At 52.1% G+C, this 18,096-nt stretch overlaps 2 protein-coding genes across 5 annotated transcripts; one reads left to right on the forward strand and one right to left on the reverse strand.

Moving 5' to 3' along the window:
- TUBB1 (tubulin beta 1 class VI) lies at window positions 4,841-11,806 on the forward strand. The gene is made up of 4 exons (NM_001113696.1): window positions 4,841-5,084; window positions 8,394-8,502; window positions 8,809-8,919; window positions 9,030-11,806. The coding sequence occupies exons 1-4, from the start codon at window positions 5,028-5,030 to the stop codon at window positions 10,100-10,102; spliced, it is 1,350 nt and encodes a 449-aa protein (NP_001107168.1). The 5' UTR covers window positions 4,841-5,027; the 3' UTR covers window positions 10,103-11,806.
- Window positions 6,506-17,909, reverse strand: ATP5E (ATP synthase, H+ transporting, mitochondrial F1 complex, epsilon subunit). Of its 4 annotated transcripts, none has more exons than XR_002339823.1 (4): window positions 17,755-17,909; window positions 15,854-15,980; window positions 11,313-11,427; window positions 6,506-7,689 (listed from the first exon to the last, which is right to left on the reverse strand). XR_002339823.1 is itself a non-coding variant. In XM_005673060.3 (3 exons), exons 1-2 carry the CDS (start codon window positions 17,784-17,786, stop codon window positions 15,857-15,859), a joined length of 156 nt encoding a protein of 51 aa, XP_005673117.1. In that variant the 5' UTR covers window positions 17,787-17,908; the 3' UTR covers window positions 14,061-14,212; window positions 15,854-15,856. The 4 variants fall into 4 exon arrangements, 2 of the variants coding, with proteins under 2 accessions (XP_005673117.1, NP_001106919.1); XR_308912.3 differs by lacking the exons at window positions 6,506-7,689; window positions 11,313-11,427 and adding exons at window positions 14,061-14,212; window positions 14,958-15,091; XM_005673060.3 differs by lacking the exons at window positions 6,506-7,689; window positions 11,313-11,427 and adding an exon at window positions 14,061-14,212 and having other exon boundaries at window positions 17,755-17,908.

Raw genomic sequence — 18,096 nt, forward strand, 5'->3', positions numbered from 1 at the left:
GTTATCACTTATATGTGGAATCCAAAATATGACACAGAGTTCCCATTGTGGCTCAGGAGAAATGAATCTGACTAGTATCCACGAGGACGCAGGTTCAGTCTCTGGCCGTGCTCAGTGGGTTAAGGATCCAGCATTGCTGTGAGCTATGGTGTAGGTTGCAGACAGGGCTCGGATCCGGAGCTGCTGTGGCTGTGGTGTAGGCCGGCAGCTGGAGCTCGGATTGGACCACTAGCCTGGGAACCTCCATGTGCTGTGGGAGAGGCCCTAAAAAGACAAGAACAACAGCAACAAAAGACACAAATGAATTTATCTGCAAAGTAGAAACCTTTTCACAGACAGAGAGAACAGACTTGGGGTTGCCAAGGGGGATCGCTGTGGGGGAGGGATGGACCGTGCAGGGGTCGGGGGACGGACCCGGGAGTCTGGGGTGAGCAGATGCAAACTATCGTACCTACGGTGGATGAACAGCGAGAGAACCGCAGCACAGGACCCTCCACCCAAGGTCTGGTGAGAAACCATAGCGGAGAAGAATGTGAAAAAGAATACACGTGTGACAGAGTCACTTTGCTGTGCAGCAGACATGAACACAGCATCGTAAGTCAACTACATTTCGGGTAAAAACAACAGCATAAAAGCCCTGGCCCTTGGGACCCATAGCCTGCTTTCCAGCCCAGACGCCTCAGATCTGGGGGTGGGGGGGTGCAGCGAGCAGCAGCCCCAGGACCCCCAGCTCCCTACCCCGAGCCCCGGCCCCTGGCAGCGTCCAAAGCTCAGCGCCTGCCGCCCAGGCTGAGTAAACACCGCCTGCCGGGCGGGATTCAAAGCAAACAGGGTTCCTCTTCTTCCCCCCTTTTGCCAGCTGCCCCATTAACAGAAAAACCTTTTAAGCGCTCATCTGGAAAGCTGGCCTCTTCCCTCCCTGAGCAAACTGACGTGACCGAGAGGGACGCAGGTCGGGGGGGCCCCCAGCGCAGCGCGAGGCCAGGGATGGCCCCGCCGGCCCGGCCCGTGTCCCGACTTGTCCCCGATCGCACGTGTGGGGCCTCCATGCCCGCTCCCGACGTCCTGGTTCCTGGGAACAGCTTGCTCTTGCAGCCTGGACCACCTCCTGGGGACAGAGAAAGAGCCCTGGGCACCGCGGCCCGCCCCACCCAGGAGGACGCGGCCGTGAATAAATACATCCTCGGCGCTGAGAAAGTGGCCCCTCTGAGCGGCCCGCGCAACCCTGCTCGACCTGCCCAGCTGTTGGTTTGCTCTGAGCAAATATTGGCCGAGGCCCTGCTGGGGATCGGGCACTTCGGGGACCCAGAGGTGAACCGGGAGCGGTAGCTCGCAGGCTGGCGGGGAGATAAGCCAGGAGTATGAGTAATTAGCAAACAGACCGGGTGTGGGAAGTGTCACCAAAGTGCCGGGGCTACCGGAGGCGGGCGTGTCCCTGGGGTGTCCCCAGGGGCCGACCTGCTCCAGGCTGGAAGCTGCGGGGGTCCGCTGGGCAGGTGGAGGCTGGGCACGGAGAAGGGGACCCAGAGGGAAGCCAAAGAGGCCAAGGCGTCACGGAGGGGCACCAGGGTGACTTCCGTGGAGGTGGAAAATCTTTCTTTTTTTTTTGTCTTTTTAGGGCTGCACCCGCGGCATAAGGAGGTTCCCAGGCTAGGGGTCGAATCGGAGCTGTAGCTGCTGGCCTACACCACAGCCACAGCTACGCGGGATCCGAGCCATGTCTGGGACCTACACCACAGCTCACAGCAATGCCAGATCCTTAACCCACCAAGCGAGGCCAGGGATCGAACCCACAACCTCATGGTTCCTAGTCGGATTCATTAACCACTGAGGCATGGTGGGAACTCTGAAAATCTTCATTCTGTGTTTTTTTTTTGCTTTTAAATTAAAAATTTTTTTTATTGAGTTCCCTGGTGGTGCACTGGGTTAAGGATCCAGCAATTCTCGCTTCTGTGGTAGGGGTTCAATCCCTGGCCGGGAACTTACATGTGCTGTGGGCTTGGCTAAATTTTTTTTTTTTTTTTTTGCTTTTTAGGGCTGCACCCGAGGCATATGGAGGTTCCCAGGCTAGGGGTCAAATCAGAGCTACAGCTGCTGGCCTATGCCACAGCCACAGCAACGCCAGATCCTTAATCTGCGGAGCAAGGTCAGGGATTGAACCCACAACCTCATGGTTCCTAGTCAGATCTGTTTCCACTGTGCCATGATGGGAACGCCAAAAAAATTTTTTTTAATAAAAATAAATAGGAGTTCCTGCTGTGGCACAGTGGGTTAAGGATCTGACTGCAGTAGCTCAGATTGCTGCAGAGGCTTGGGTTCAATCCCTGGCCTGGTGCAGTGGATGCTGGTGTTGCCATAGCTGTGGTGTAGGTCACAGCTGCAGCTCGGTTTCAACCTCTGGCCTAGGAATTTCCATATGCTGTGGATTCGGCCAAAAAATAAAAATAGATTTGATTGAAGTAGAGCTGATTGACAATGTTGTGTTAACTGCTGCTGTACCGCAGAGCGACTCCATTATACAGGCAGGAACACACAGCCACTCCCGTACAGGTTAGCGGAGAACTGCGGGTGGATGCCCCCGTTTGGTAGGTACAGCAGGTTGTATGCATTTCTATTTTCTTTTTTCTTTTTTTTAGGGCAATACCCCTGGCATATGGAAGTTCCCAGGCGAGGGGTCGAATCAGAGCTGTAGCTGCCGGCCCATGCCCCAGCCACGGCAACTTGGATCCAAACCGCCTCTGCGACCTGGGCCGAAGATCACGGCAACACTGGATCCTTAACCCACTGAGTGAGGCCAGGGATCAAACCTGCGACCTCATGGATGCTGGTCAGGTTTGTCAACCGCTGCCCCACGATGGGAGCTCCCCTGTACGTTTTTAATTTGTGAAAGATGCTCAGCTGGGCAGATTTCTTCCTCTTGAGCTGACACTGTCTCCTCTGCCTTGAGCGGCGGCAGAGTCTGGACCAGAAGCGGGGTGAATCGTATGGTTGTTCAGCTTTGAGAAGGAAAAAATTTCCAAACTTTGATTTTGCAAGAGGCTCGATCTTGTTCTAAGTTTGGAGAGATTCACCAATTGTTAATATTTCCCCAAGTTTGTTTGACCTCTCTCTCCAGTGATCACTTTGTTTTTGCTGCGCAGCTGTTTCAGAGAAAGTTGCGTGGTGACTCCTGACCTTAAATACCTTGCAGTATCTCCTGAAAACCAGAGCTTGCGCTGGCCTGGCCCCGGGTCATGATCAAGCGCAGGAAATACAACCTGGAGGCAGCGTTATTAATCTGGTCTAAAGTCTGCATAAAAATGTCCGCAACTGTCCTGGTTGTGACCCTTACAGCAGCTTTCCTGGCCCCCTTCCGGGACCTGGCCAGGGTCATGCCGAGCTCTTAGTGCTGGGCAAGTGGCTGGTGAGGTCACCGGACAAAGGCGGGCAGCCGTGGTCCCGGTCCAGGCACCTCGGGACAGTCCTGCTTCTCCACCCCGGGGTTCCCCCCCAGCGTTCGATCCGGGCTTTGCTCTTTGCTTCAAGTCCTGGGAGAGAGAAGCTGTTCCCCCCTGGAAAGTCCGTTGTTAGCAACCTCCCTGCCCTCTGCCTTCACACTGTGGCCCCCCAGGCCTCTAGGAAGGCACGGGATGGGCCTGCAGGGCGAGGATGACGGGCCTGGGCCGGCTTGGGGAGCTGTTTACTGGGAGCACAGGACCGAGCACCTCCTGTGTGGCCGGGCATCGGGGGAAAGTGGCTTCGCGTCCTCTTGGCTCTGGGGGACCTCACCGTCTGGCAAAGGGACCAGCAGCAAACAGCGAGCCCCCCGTGACGAGAGTGCAACGAAGGGGAAGCAGAGCACAGAGCCGGGGAGGCGGGACAGCCGGGCAGCTCGCCCTTGGCAGGAGGCGAGGCCTGAGTGCTGGTGTCAACGCGTGTGCGGCTGTGGTCCGAGGGCCTGATGGCATGGAATGGTGGTGGGGGCTTCTAGAACCCTCACCACACAGGCTCTCTCAGGACGGAAGTCCGGAGGTTGTACTGGGAAGGAAGTTTGGGGCCTGGGGAGCAAGCCAGAGAGTTCAATTGTGTTTTTTTGTTTTTGTTTTTTGTTTTTGTTTTTTAAGGCCATACCTGCGGCATATGGAGGTTCCCAGGTTAGGGGTCTAATCTGAGCTACAGCTGCCGGCCTATGCCACAGCCACAGCCACGTGGGATCCTTAACCCACTGAGCGAGGCCAGGGATCGAACCCGCAACCTCATGGATCCTAGTGGGATTCATTTCTGCTGCGCCGCGACAGGAACCCCAAGCCAGTATCTTGACTCTAGTTTCCCAAAGTCAAGAACTACCCTGTCCAATTTGGCTAAGTTCAGAAAGATGTTTCTTATCTTACTATTATAAATACTGCAGTCAACTTTTTTCTATGGGTATTACAGTATACAACATAAGAATAAAAACTGTCCGCCTATGCACCCCCTCCCCCCTCCCTGGCCCCAAGTCACCTCAGTGCCACCTGTGGCTTTCAGATGGCTTAGGAAGCACGGCTGAGGACAAGGGAGCCATGGCGGGTTCCTGAGGGAGGGGGGGAGAAGGTTTACTGGTTGTATGACAGTCCTGAAGTCACTTCAGGCTCTGAGACCGTGGCCTCATCTGTCAAGAAAGACGTTTAGACAGAAGGGTTTCCTATAACACAGCTGGCTTGGACAGGGCAAGGTCTCGGAGGCGCTTCTGGTCACCCCAGGGAGCTAGGCGCCTCACCAGCAGGTCCCTGACGCCCATGCAGAAAGGCAGGCTGTGGCCTTGAACTCTAGGAAATGACCCGGCACTATTCTGTGCGGGAGAGGAAAAGCCCCCACCCCCTCCGCAAGGATGACAGAAGGGCTGGGGCCGGGCCTCCGGGCTGGACACACCCTTGGGTTTCACTGGAAGGGTAGCTGGGTCCCGGGTCCCATCCCAGCGACGACCAGAGTTGTGTGGGGCTCCCAGCAGTGAAGGGTCTCTCAGAGGCTGAGCACTCTCTGAAGATCTTAGACTCAGACACAAAGCAAGGATGCGTGAAATTGTCCACATTCAGATCGGCCAGTGTGGTAACCAGATCGGATCCAAGGTAAGGACAGTCGTTCCACGACTAGGGCTGGCCTTCCACGGCCCACAGGCTGGCCAACTAGGATACCCGCCGTCAGCCCGGGGCCAACGAGCCCAGCGGACCGGAGCGCCCGCCGAGCACCTGACTTATTTAAACAGTGCCTTTGGTTAAAGAGACACAGGGAATGGGGAAGGCTTAAAGGGTTAGTTTAATTCATGTTCACTTTGTTGACAGTTACAGGTGTGCAATACTCCTGTCCGTCATTTTTACTTTCTGTCACCTTAGCAATGATGTTTTCATATCTAAAAACCGTAATTTATTTCAAAACAGTTTTTCCAAGTTTCTTGGGAAAATTTGTATGTTGTATCAGCTATCTTTCCCTCCTCTCCCGTGTTTATGTTATAAAGTTATAGAAAAGATCAAGTACTGTTCTATTTAGAATGCAGCAGAAATTTCGAGGTAAATCTAAAAGTTTTTTTGTGTCTAGCAGCAAAAGTAATGAAAATATATCCTTTGGAGGGAGTTTCCATTGTGGCTCAGTGGGTTAAGAATCCAACAAGTATCCATGAGGATTCAGCCTCGACCCCTGGCCTCGCTCAGTGGGTTAAGGATCCGGTGTTGCACCGAGCTGCGGTGTAGGTCGCAGATGCAGACTGGCTCTGGCGTTGCTGTGGCTGTGGTGTAGGCCAGCGGCTGCAGCTGCAATTTGACCCCTAGCCTGGGAACTCCCATATGCCACAGGTGCGGCCCTAAAAAAAGGACCAAAAAAAAAAAAAAAAGAGAGAAAAATAAAAATAAAAAAAAAGAAATATATTGGGGAGTTCTCGTGTGGCTCAGCGGGTTAAGGATCCAGCACTGTCGCGTTATCACTGCTGTGGCTTGGTACAGTCCCCAGCCTGGGAACTTCCTCATGCCATGGGCTCGGGCAAAAACAAAAACACAAAAAAGGAAACGTACCCTTTGGAATAGAAATGCGTTTTTCTCCTGCCCCCTGAAATTGTCTATAAATTATCTCGTTCTGTTGGCCAACAGCAAAACCCAGATGAGAGAGCCCAGGGTCGCCAATCCTAATGTGAAGATGATCACCTGTAATCAAGTTCCACCAAGTCTGATTGTTCCCGCTGCTATATCTGAAGTTACTTTTACCAGCATGAATTGCACTGAACATTTAATTACAGTAAAACGTACACAAATTAAACTGGGAAAACATAGCATAAAAATGCACCGTCATAGCCATGTTTAGGTGTGTAGCTCAGGAGGGTATGTGCTCTGTGGGCCACATAGTCCCCACAATGCTCTTTTTGCCAGACTGAAGCTCCGCACCCCTTACCCACCAACGCCCCGTTTCCCTCCCCACCCCCAGCAACCACCATTCCCCCTTGTCTCTAAGAGTCTGACAGCGCTCGTGATTTCACATAACAGTTAGTATTTGTCCTTTTCGCTTGCTCGTTCATTTTTGCTTTTATTTTTGTTTATTATTTACTTTTGCCTGTGGCGTGCAGCGGCTTGGTGTGGGACCTCAGTTCCCAGACCAGGGATTGAACCCTGGCTGCCATGGTATTCGTGCCCTCACCACTAGACCAGCAGGGAACTCCCAGGATTCGTCCTTTTCCACGTAGCATGATCTCCTCAGGGTCCATCCCTGCTGTAGCCTGTGTCAGAATAATAAGTCTGCAGTGGGGATACTCGTTTTGCTTCTCCAGTCATCTGTCAATGGACACTCGGATTGTTTTCACCTTTTGGCGACTGTAAAACAATGCGGCTCTGACAAAAAAGGAAAGTCTTTTAATTCAGGTGTTTAAAACCTGGGGCACAGAAAATTGCCGCTTGAAAAGAAGTCGTTGTCCGCCTTCTGCCGCAGTGATGAGACATTCAAAACGACAACACACAGAGCAGTGGGAGGCTTGGGCCGGGGTCGGAAGATACTATGGACCGAGCACCTCCTGAGGGAGTGCGGGCTGGACAGGGTGCCAGCTCTTACTCCAGAACTGTGGCGTCTCGGAGTTAGAGCCCCAGCAACAACTTACTGTTTGGGGCTGTACGAACTTTTAAGACACGTTAATCTGTGATGGCATAGAATTTAAATTTCTTCTCTTACACCCTGAGCAGTGCTGGTGATTTACTATAAAATAGTCTTGTTAGCAAGACGCTGGCCAGAGCAGAGCCATCATTTACAAGTTGCGGTTGGGAAAACACGATTAGGGATTTTAATGTAAATGAGTATGTCTTCATTACGCTTTGTTCTGTTTTGTTTTGGCTGCGCCCGCAGAAGTTCCCCAGTTGGGGATCAAACGCTTGCCAGAGCAGCGACCCAAACCACAGCAATGATAAGGCCAGATCCTTAATCTGCGAGGCCACCAGGGAACCCCTTCATTGTGCTTTTAACAGTGCTTCTCCAGGGTAATGCAAAGGGGCCATTCCAGTAACTGCTTCCATATTAAGAGCTTGGCACATATCTGTGTTAACAGACACTGTACATGTGGTTGGAAGGGTAACGTGTTTCAAATCGTTACAAGAGAACAGCTCTGCCTTGTGTGCACACCTGATCATCAAAAACGCACACCCTTTAAAACTGCGCAGAGGTGTCCCAGTTATGGGCTTTCCGGAAAACTGCACGAGAATAAACCTGCAAAGTGAAATGAGATATTACTGTGAAATCAGAGAAGAATTCAGTTTATTTTCATGTCATGGGATCCATACTTGGCTAGCTGGATGCAGTACAAGGTGAAACTCAAGAGCTAGACTGTCTGACGTGAAATTCTAAAAGAACAGCATTAACGTATACAAAGGCCTGAATTTACTAGCAGCCAAATCCAATTTAATATTTTTTGTGTTGCCAGTTTACTGAAGTAGTTCAGGCAGATATAGAATGCAATCGTCATCTTTTTTTTTCTTTTTCTTTTTCTTTTTTGTCTTTTTGGGGCCTCACCATAGCATATGCAGGTTCCCAGGCTAGGGGTTGAACAGGAGCTATAGCCGCCAGCCCACACCACAGCCCCAGCAACGCGGGATCCAAGCCGTGTCTGAGACCTACACCACAGCTCACAGAAAGGCCAGATCCTTAATCCACTGAGCGAGGCCAGGGCTCGAACCTTCGTCCTCGTGGATGCGAGTCAGATTCGTTTCCTCTGAGCCATGCCGGGAGCCCTGCAGTCTTCCTCTTCGTGGGTAGCAGAGGCAGACTAAACTGTGCCCTGGGGAGGGCGGTTAGGAAAGGGCCCCCCCAGATCGTCTTTCGGAGGGAAGCAGGCCCTAGCTGTTTCCACTCCTGGCAGCCCCGCGGCCTTGGACAGGGGCCCTCCGGACACCGACCTCTCCTTCTGCTTTCAGTTCTGGGAGGTGATTGGCGAGGAGCACGGGATCGACGGGGCTGGGAGCTACCGCGGGGACTGCTCCGTGCAGCTGGAGAGGATCAGCGTGTATTACAACGAAGCCCACGGTAGGCTGCTGTCTTCCCTCCTGGTGTTTCGGTGAAAAGCAGAACCATCTCCCACAGGAACAAAATCTCTGCCATGGGCAAGACAGCACACACACCAAGGATGGGAAGGTTACTGGTGACGCAGTTTACAGATGTGCGTGACTGTTGCTGGGGTCAAAGATACCATTTCAAGGCTTTCTACCCAAGACACCTCGTAGTTTTCTATTTTTTTTTTTTTTCCGGACCGGGGTCACAAAGTCCTATCTTGACGAAACATCAACCTTCAGAAAAACACGGTTACTGACTGCTTCCTCTTCCTCTCCTCAGGTAAGAAATACGTGCCCCGAGCCGTCCTGGTGGACTTGGAACCTGGGACCATGGACAGCATCCGATCCAGCAGACTGGGAGCCCTCTTCCGGCCCGACAGTTTTGTCCACGGTGGGTTTTTCTGGAAGGTTCCATGAGGAGGAGATGGGCGTGCCTCTTGGTGGGCCCCGCCCCGCCCCTCCTCTGCCCCACGGGAGGTAACCCAGTCCCTTGTGCCACAGGGAACTCTGGGGCCGGCAACAACTGGGCCAAGGGCCACTACACGGAGGGGGCCGAGCTGGTGGAGGGCGTGCTGGACGCCGTGCGCAGCGAGGCCGAGGGCTGCGACTGCCTGCAGGGCTTCCAGGTGGTGCACTCGCTGGGCGGCGGCACGGGGTCCGGGATGGGCACGCTGCTCATGGGCAAGATCCGCGAGGAGTTCCCGGACCGCATCCTCAACTCCTTCAGCGTCATGCCCTCGGCCAAGGTGTCGGACACGGTGGTGGAGCCCTACAACGCCGTGCTGTCCATCCACCAGCTGCTGCAGAACGCCGACGCCTGCTTCTGCATCGACAACGAGGCGCTCTACGACATCTGCTGCCGCACCCTGAGGCTGACCACGCCCACCTACGGCGACCTCAACCACCTGGTGTCGCTGACCATGAGCGGCGTCACCACGTCGCTGCGCTTCCCCGGCCAGCTCAACGCCGACCTGCGCAAGCTGGCCGTGAACATGGTGCCCTTCCCGCGCCTGCACTTCTTCATGCCCGGCTTCGCGCCGCTCACCGCCCAGGGCAGCCAGCAGTACCGCGCGCTGACCGTGGCCGAGCTCACCCAGCAGATGTTCGACGCCCGCAACACCATGACCGCCTGCGACCCCCGCCGCGGCCGCTACCTGACCGTGGCCTGCATCTTCCGGGGGCAGATGTCCACCAAGGAAGTGGACGAGCAGCTGCTCACCGTGCAGACCAGGAACAGCAGCTGCTTCGTGGAGTGGATCCCCAACAACCTCAAGGTGGCCGTGTGCGACATCCCGCCCCGGGGGCTGAGCATGGCGGCCACCTTCATCGGCAACAGCACGGCCATCCAGGAGCTGTTCGGCAGGGTGTCTGAGCACTTCTCGGCCATGTTCAAGAGGAAGGCCTTCGTGCACTGGTACACGGGCGAGGGGATGGACGTAAGCGAATTTGTCGAAGCCGAAAGTGACATCCGCGATTTGGTGTCAGAGTACCAACAGTTTCAGGATGCCAAAGCGGATCTGGAGGAGAACGAGGAGGTGGCGGCGGAGGCCGAGGTGGACCCGTTGGGACATTAACGGCGAGAGCAGCTGTGTGTGTTGGGGGGGCTGCTGCGAGGAGTCACTCAGGATGAGCGGATCCCCGCAGGAGCCCCAAGCCCACCCGGCACTGCAGCACCGCAAACCACACACGGGGGAGCTTTGACACAGGGCACGCAGGGGGCGGGGGTGGGGTGGTGGGGACGGAGGAGGGCTTTACGGCTGGCCATTTGTTTTTAAAAACCAAGTGAATTGTTCCCAGAGCGCTCCCTTTGTCCAGAGATCTGGATTGGGTACTTAAGGTAAGCCCAGCGCCGTTGGGCCTCAGGACCGCGGGCGCGGACAGGGGTTGAGGTTAGGCTGTAGGCGCTCGGCTGCACTGGTGAGCCGCTGAGTCCACGCGGCAGCCCTGGCCTGCAAGTTCTGTTCCTATCCCACCTGCTCACACCTGCCGGCCTCTGGAAAAGGCCAGGTGCCTGCTTGGTGTGGGGGAGCTACCAAGGTAAACGTAAGTTGTGGGGGCCCTGTGTGCACTTCAGAGTACTAACTGCAAAGGGGAAAAGGGAGAGAAGAAGAGGGGCAGTCCTTCCCCCCAAAACAGCCTGGGCAGAAAATAAAAAACCAAAATGACATGCAATCCTCTCATCTTTATGTCTGAATAGCTCGATTTTTATATATACTTCCAGTTTCTTACTAATGCTTGATTCTGGGAATCCATTAATCCTCATCTTTGGTTTTCCTGGTAAAGGCTATCTGGAAAGGCCCTTTTCCCTTTCACTCAGTAAAATCACCTCCTGAAAAGGCTCTACGGCCGCTCTGCTCTATGCAAAGGGCACACGCACAACCGGCAACCGTTCAAATGTCGGAACTGAGCCGTGGCGGCTGCCGTGTCCTTGGTGGTTACGGAGGACGTTGTCTCATTAGGGAACTTTTACAGTTCAATTAATTGCAGAAGTTGCCATCAATGTCTGCATGATGCCATAGCTTTAACCATAACATGATTTTAATCTGCTCACATTACTACAGGACCAGATACACAAGAGCGTAATCAAATCACCCATAACTTCTTAATTACAGTTTACCTGTTTCTGACATGCAGCACTGCCGTCCCTTCCGGCGCCATAGGGTGTTAATGGCCTTCTAGAATTACCATGGAGCTACGCTATTTGACCCATGGGTAGCTGGGGATGGGAGGATGCAGGGACCCTTGCTGCGAGAAATATTTACGGGCAGGCAACCAGGTTCTCACCTTTGGATTTGCTTTGTAATCTGCAGTAAGGAGGTAGCTGGTGGACGGCCGACGGTAGCTCATTTTGAGAAACATCACTCTTTTCACGCATGTGTTATGACGGAATAACTAAAATCTGCACCAAGAGAAAATGAAGTCTTGTTGTTGGTATCATGACCTGCCTTCTATTTACATAATTAAAAAAAAAAAAAGTTTTCTACTTGCGATTCAAGAAGCACTAAAAACAAAAGCAGATTTAATAAGAAACTGCATCTAAACTACTCTTTGCTGGAAGTTCCTAACTTCCTTAGACGCTAACAAGACTCAGAACCTGTCGTTATGGAAGAGTTTATACACATGCTTCTTCGAGCCCTTTTTCATTTTCTCAGATCTAAAAAGGCAATTCAATAGAGGCAAGAACGGATATAGATCCAATTTTAAAAAACCCTGCTGATTTATATTACTGTAGAGATTTTTGTTTGCTCAATAGTAATCATTAAAGCACAAAGAAATTCCGTTTTAAATGGCCAAATTGCTTCATTTCAGACCAAATAAATTCCTTTTCTTGGAGCCTAACCACCCAGACTGATTAATTTGAGTAGTTAAAAATATTTCAAAATGCATCTCACCATCCTACTCTTTGGTATGGTAGAAAGAGATTAAAAAAGGAAAGAAAGAAATCTGTCCCCTCTGATTGCGAGGAGCCTGTTCCTTTAGCCACACGGTTGCCACGGCGACAGGGGTCTCTGGGAGGCTGAGACAGTAGGACAGACTCTCAGCACCTGTCCGATTCCTTCAGTTACACACACGAGCACTGTGTGAATGGAGAGGCGGAGCCCCTCAAAGATCCCTCCAGTGGTTCGTGATAAACACCCACCGCTGGACTTGGTTTCCTGCCCCCCTCCCCCGGAATTTGGGCACAGCGGCCCGGTCAGCTACCCGGGAGGGCGTGAGGCAGGACACTGTAGTTATCAGTTTAGGATTCTTTTCATCACAGAGAAAGAGCCTCAGAGCATCTTTACCAAGCAGTGAATTTGTCCGTCACTCAAATCCTTCCCTTATTCTCAAGGCCTGTCCCCAGGTCTCACCTCTGAGGATCCCATCTGCCTCCCTAAGACACGACTAATCTCTAACGAACGTGGCTGGAAATAATTTAGCCCTGTGCTTATCAGTTACTCTACGCATCTGTTATCAAAAAGGCCTGACAGTCTTGTGATTCATTTAGCCCTGTCCCGGTAAATGAAAGATGCCTCCTGGTGCCTTAACCTTGGGATCAAAGCACTGACTACTGAAGGGCCTTGACTTCAAAACCAGCCCAGGGTGTGAGGCACAGGGCCCTTGCAAGAGGCTGTAAGCAGCTTCAGTCTAGCACCCCTGCCCCTCCTGAGTGCGCTATGCTGAGAACAGATCACACCTACAGGCCAGGTGTCCCAGGGCAGAAAGTGCCCTCCAGAAGCCGAGGACAAAGACATCTTGGGCCTGAGTGGCCCTGATACATTATTGTGGAGCTCGCGTGCCAAGGTGAGAACTGGTCCTGGGGCAGAAGCTAAACGGTGTTTCAGAATTTCCTGTCCAGATGTCTTTCTCCGTACTCCAGAAACAGTTAAGAATCAAGCAGTGAACTTCGCAGTGGTTTTACTCAGCCAAGTGCTTCCAAGTTTCAAAGAGAGAAAAACAGCATTTGCGACAATTCCTCACCCATGACTATCTAAGGAGTAAGTGAATCACATCTAGCTGCTGTCATTATCACACCTGAGACCTGCGGTCAAGAACCTTAGATTTTCGGAGTTCCCACTACGGTGCAGCAGAAACAAATCCGACTAGTATCCATGAGGATGCGGGTTCTATCCCAGGCCTCGCTCAGTGGATCTGGGATCCCGCGTTGCTGTGGCATGGGCTGGTGGCTCTAGCTCTGATTCAACCCCTTAAAACAACAACAGCAAAAAAAAAAAAGAACCTTAGATATTCATCTCTGCTCAGCCATCCACTTGGTAAGCAAGCGACTGAGCGGTTTTGCCTCGTTCCCTATGAGAAATGACCGACTTATGGAACAACATGAAATGCATCCGTGCTGAGAGAATCCCAACATTCCTCGTTATTCTCCACAGGTTTTAACCTCACAGCAACAGTGAGAACAACTTAGGACTGCTTCTCCTCATCTGGGCTTCGGGTAATCATTTTCCTTCAGCCGAGCAGCACCACCCAGCTCCCGCTGCCTGCCCGGGCCGAGGCCAGTGGACAACTCCCTGCCCGCTGCTGACGTGACTTCTGCGGCTCAAAGATAAGGGGCCGGAGCGCCTCAGTGACAGAGCCTAACCCTGTCGCTTAATGTCATGAAAAATAGAGCTTTCCATTCAGAGACATTTTCAAAATGCCCTCTGTTCCCCCTTTTAAAAAAAACCCCACTTCATGGAATTCCCGTCGTGGCGCAGTGGTTAACAAATCCGACCGGGAACCATGAGGTTGCAGGTTTGGTCCCTGCCCTTGCTCAGTGGGTTAAGGATCTGGCGTTGCCGTGAGCTGTGGTGTAGGCTGCAGACGTGGCTCGGATCCTGCGTTGCTGTGGCTCTGGCGTAGGCCGGTGGCTCCAGCTCCGATTGGACCCCTGGCCTGGGAACCTCCATATGCCGCGGGAGTGGCCCTAGAAAAGGCAAAAAGACAAAAAAACGAAACAAAACAAAACAACCCCACTTCATATGGTCATAATCCTGCAGTTGTGCAGCCAGTTCCTACGAAGAAAAAGTCCGAAAGAAACCAAAAACCAGCAGCAAGAGTGACCATGCTTCACTTTATTGGCATTGTCAATCTATGCACAAGACGGGAATGTGTGTGTTTCCCCAGGTGACATCCTTTTCAATCCGCCACGACACGTGCCCACACCTCCTCACTGAACACGCAGCACTTCAAGCTGTAGTCAGGGTCTAGGAGGAAAAGAGAAAATGCAGTTGCTGGTCCTTTGTCTTTTCTTGAAAATCCCACCTGAAGAGGGAAATGACTCCCTCCTAAGGAACTGCACTGCACAGCTGTGGCTTCAGGGCCCGGGGGTGAGAAACCCTGGCTCCAGCTGCGAAAAGCGCTGGTTGACGGCCGCGGTCTTAGCCGAAGGGGCCCCTCCCTGCTAAGAAAAACCAAACACTCCCCCGGGCAATACAGAAATGCTCTGCCTTTAAAAGATGCTAAATCCCTTGCACTGAGGTGGCGGGGACTTTGTCCACTACAAGGCAGACAGAGAATGGTCAGTGTTCTGTTTACCAGAGCTGGACACTACTTCCCGGCCCCAAGGACGACGCAAGGTCAAGGGAGTTCGATGCAGAGTTTGGCACATCCATGCTACAGTCAGAGGCTGCCGAGTGATTTTTCTCAGTTAGCTCATTGTTAAAACAACCCAACCTCAGAATTATGAGACTAGACAGAGAGCCCGAGAAAAAGGGCTAAATTCAAAACCTCGCATCTCCAGACTTGTAATAAAATATTTACTAATTCAAAATGAAAATGAAAAGTGCTTAGGGGAGACAGTTCCAATAAGTAAAATTGCTCATAACCACAAGCTGCCAAAGGATTAATATGTATCACGTTTCCTTGCTACTGTGGGTCTGAGGCTTATTTTAAGGCAAAACAAGAAAATTAAATCTGAAAAACATCTCTCTGGTAATTTGCTTTACTTACCTTTGAAATAACAATGTCAAGAAATCGGTGTAGAGATCAAATCGCTTTAGTTGTTTGGAGCACAGAAGTATGAACTTATCAATTGTACGAAACTGTCTTTTATTGCTCAGAATTTAACTTTGCACTGCCAACATCTTTGGAGAAATAAAATGAATCAAACTCTGAAGACATGATAAATTTAGCAAAGCAGTCTTCTCCGCAGGGTCTGGCTGATTTTACTGCCTGATAAAACAGCAGGACCCTCGCCTGTTCTCGTGGCCTTTATGTTCAGGAAGTTGTGAGAACATTAGTACATGTGGAGGAGACAAAACTTGGAGAGCAGCAATTCTTCACGCTCCTCAACTCTGATGCAATTCCAATGGCACTTACAAAAGTGGGGAGCTTATCCTCCAAATTACTGGATTTTGTGCAGACAAATGAAACGGATTTAATTAAAATAAGATGGCTCTCTACCTAAAATCAATGTGGCAATTACTTCTGCTTGTCAGGGGCCTGAAATGACATTCTTTGATTATGCCCTGGGAATCCTATGACCTGCAGGCTTCAAATGACTGTCCTGCTAACTGCTAACCTTTTTTTTTTTTTTGCTTTTTAGGGCCACACCCCTGACATATAGAAGTTCCCAGGGGGGGGCTAACTGGAGTTACAGCTGCCGGCCTACACCAGAGCCACAGCAATGCCGGATCCCTAACCCACTGAGTGAGGCCAGGGAATCGAACCCACATCTTCATGGTTCCAAGTCGGGTTCATTAACCACTGAGCCATGAAGCGAACTCCCCCCACTAACTAGCTTCTAAATGTTCTGAATGACCCAAAATGGACAGAACTTAAATTTAAAATTACCTGGGTTTTTAGAAGTGCTCAAAAAACTGTTTCTAAATAAATCGGTCACTTACAGATTATTCCTTCTTCACTTTCACGATTTTAACGTTGCTGCCAGAAGTCTTCTCGGCATTCGCTTTGAATTCTGCCTTCAGTGCATCTCTCACTGCCTTTGCACAGATCTGGGAGTATCGGATGTAGCTGAGGGAAAATGACAGACAATATAAAGCTAATTACCAGTGAGCCAACCCAACTGGCTAGGTTACTGTGTTTTTTTCTTCTTAGGCTCTTACTTTGGGTTTGATTTACACATCATTGTAGAAGTGAATTTAAAAAATGACGAATGCCACAAGGAATCTATACAGAGAAAAAAACCAGAAGGAAATGTATCCAAATCGTAACCGGTATTAGAATGGGGGCTTTTTGGCTTTTCTCCTTTGAACTGTTTTCTCTCTTTAATACATATTAACATAAAAGATGCACAGGTATTAAAAAAATCCTCTGGCACAGGAAAGAGTCCTAAATCTTCAGAGGCTACTTTGACAAGAGCAGGTGCCCCCCCTCTACTTAAAATTCCTTTCTTTTATTATTCTTACAGGGCAAAGTATATATAATTAAGAGGGGAAAAAACCTGTTTTGATTTAAAACAGTTCTACTTCTAATTAATTACTTAAAGGTTTTCCCGAGGATATTGGATTCTGTTTCAGAAGTCTGCCACCGAAAACACCTTCCAATCATGGTTTCTAAAGGAAACTGAGAAGTCCTTAGAGAACTTCATCAATTCTGGCAAAATATCCAACAGCCTGTTTCCTGTTTGGTAGATGGACTCCCATCAACATCTTATTTTCCAAAAGATGTCAGCTCACTTTTTACACTTTTTGAAAACAGGAAGGTGGGGGGGAGGAGGGGGCCGCTGACTATTTTCTCATGTTTCAGATTTGTTTTTCTGGGCCAGAGGTAGGAATTCTAATTCCTGCTTTCACTCCTACTAATTGGTGACCTTCAGGCTGTTCAAAAAATTGGCTCATTTGTTCACCTATTCAAGTCAACAGAACAAAACAGAACAGAAGGATGATCAAGTTTGGCCCCACTAGTGGGAGGAAGGAGGAGAGGCAAAGCGTGGAAAGCAGGGATGCCCGCACTTGTCTCCTCGTAGGTGCCTGATAAACACTACCTGCGACTGGGACCAGAGCCTTCCAATTCTAGATCTGGCTTGACCTTGAATGTCAGGAAACTCCTGGGTCACATGCTCCCAGAAGGTCACCACTAGAAGGTGCTACTTAATCTGGTCGAGTAACAAGGTGCGTTAGCCTCAGCCAGGTGAGACGCTCGAGTGGGTGCCCAGGGTAAGGAATCAGTGTGCCACCACTTCGCCAGAAGCCATGTCCTCCAATGGGCTCCACACCTGAGCTCCCCAGGAGGCGCCGCTCACCTCGTGCTCTTTATGCTTCGGAGGGGGCTCTCGCCCGTTGTACCCACGAAAAAGTGTGGGAGCAACAGGGGCTAATGACAACCGAGAAGATGTGCGTGACACTGTACAAGGCCTCACCCGGATGCTGGAAAGAAAGGCCAGGTATGGTGACATAAGTCACACCAAGAGAGGTCTCTCCGCTCCTCGGTTCTCCAACTTGATGTAACTGTGTTACCTCTACGGTGTAAACTGAGCGCAACCAGTAAGGACGGAGGCCAGGACGTGGGCAGTGCCGTCTCCGGGAAGGCATGGCACCGGTCGAAGGCGATCATGGCGGCGGCAGGTGCGGGCAGGTGCCGGCCCACGGGCTCTGCGCCCGCCCCTCCCCGCTGGGCCCCCCAACCCCGGCTCCAGCCCCCCGCCCCTCTCGGAGGCCGCCATCTTGGGGCCGCACTCGCCCGGCCCGACCTCCACCCCCGCCGCGCTCGGCGTGACCTCCGACCCCAGGCCGCGCTGGGCCTCCCCGCGCCCCACCTGTCCGCGCCTCCCAAGGCCCGGGCCTACCTGAGTCCAGCCTGTCGCCAGTAGGCCACCATGATGTCGCTAGAGTGGGCGCGTCGGGTCGAATCGCGAGGACCCGTCAATGTCGGCTCAGAGCGCGCGGCCCAGCTGCCGGAAGGTCAGGTCTGAGAAGCGGAAGGGGCGGGGCTCCGGACCTGCCAATCCCGCCGCCTCTTGCCCCGCCCCGCCCCCGGTCGGCCTGTGCGGCCGGGTCGCAGAATTCCCCCCACCCGCCCCCGCCGGGAGCCAATGAGGACGCGCGGCCCGGGCCGCAGGTGCCAATCGCCGGGCGGGCCGGCCAGCTCGGGCTGCCTATTGGCTCCGCGGGCGGCCCGCCTGTGTGCC

The sequence above is a fragment of the Sus scrofa genome, chromosome 17 (genome assembly GCF_000003025.6).
Source record: "Sus scrofa isolate TJ Tabasco breed Duroc chromosome 17, Sscrofa11.1, whole genome shotgun sequence".
Taxonomy (NCBI): Eukaryota; Metazoa; Chordata; class Mammalia; order Artiodactyla; family Suidae; genus Sus; species Sus scrofa.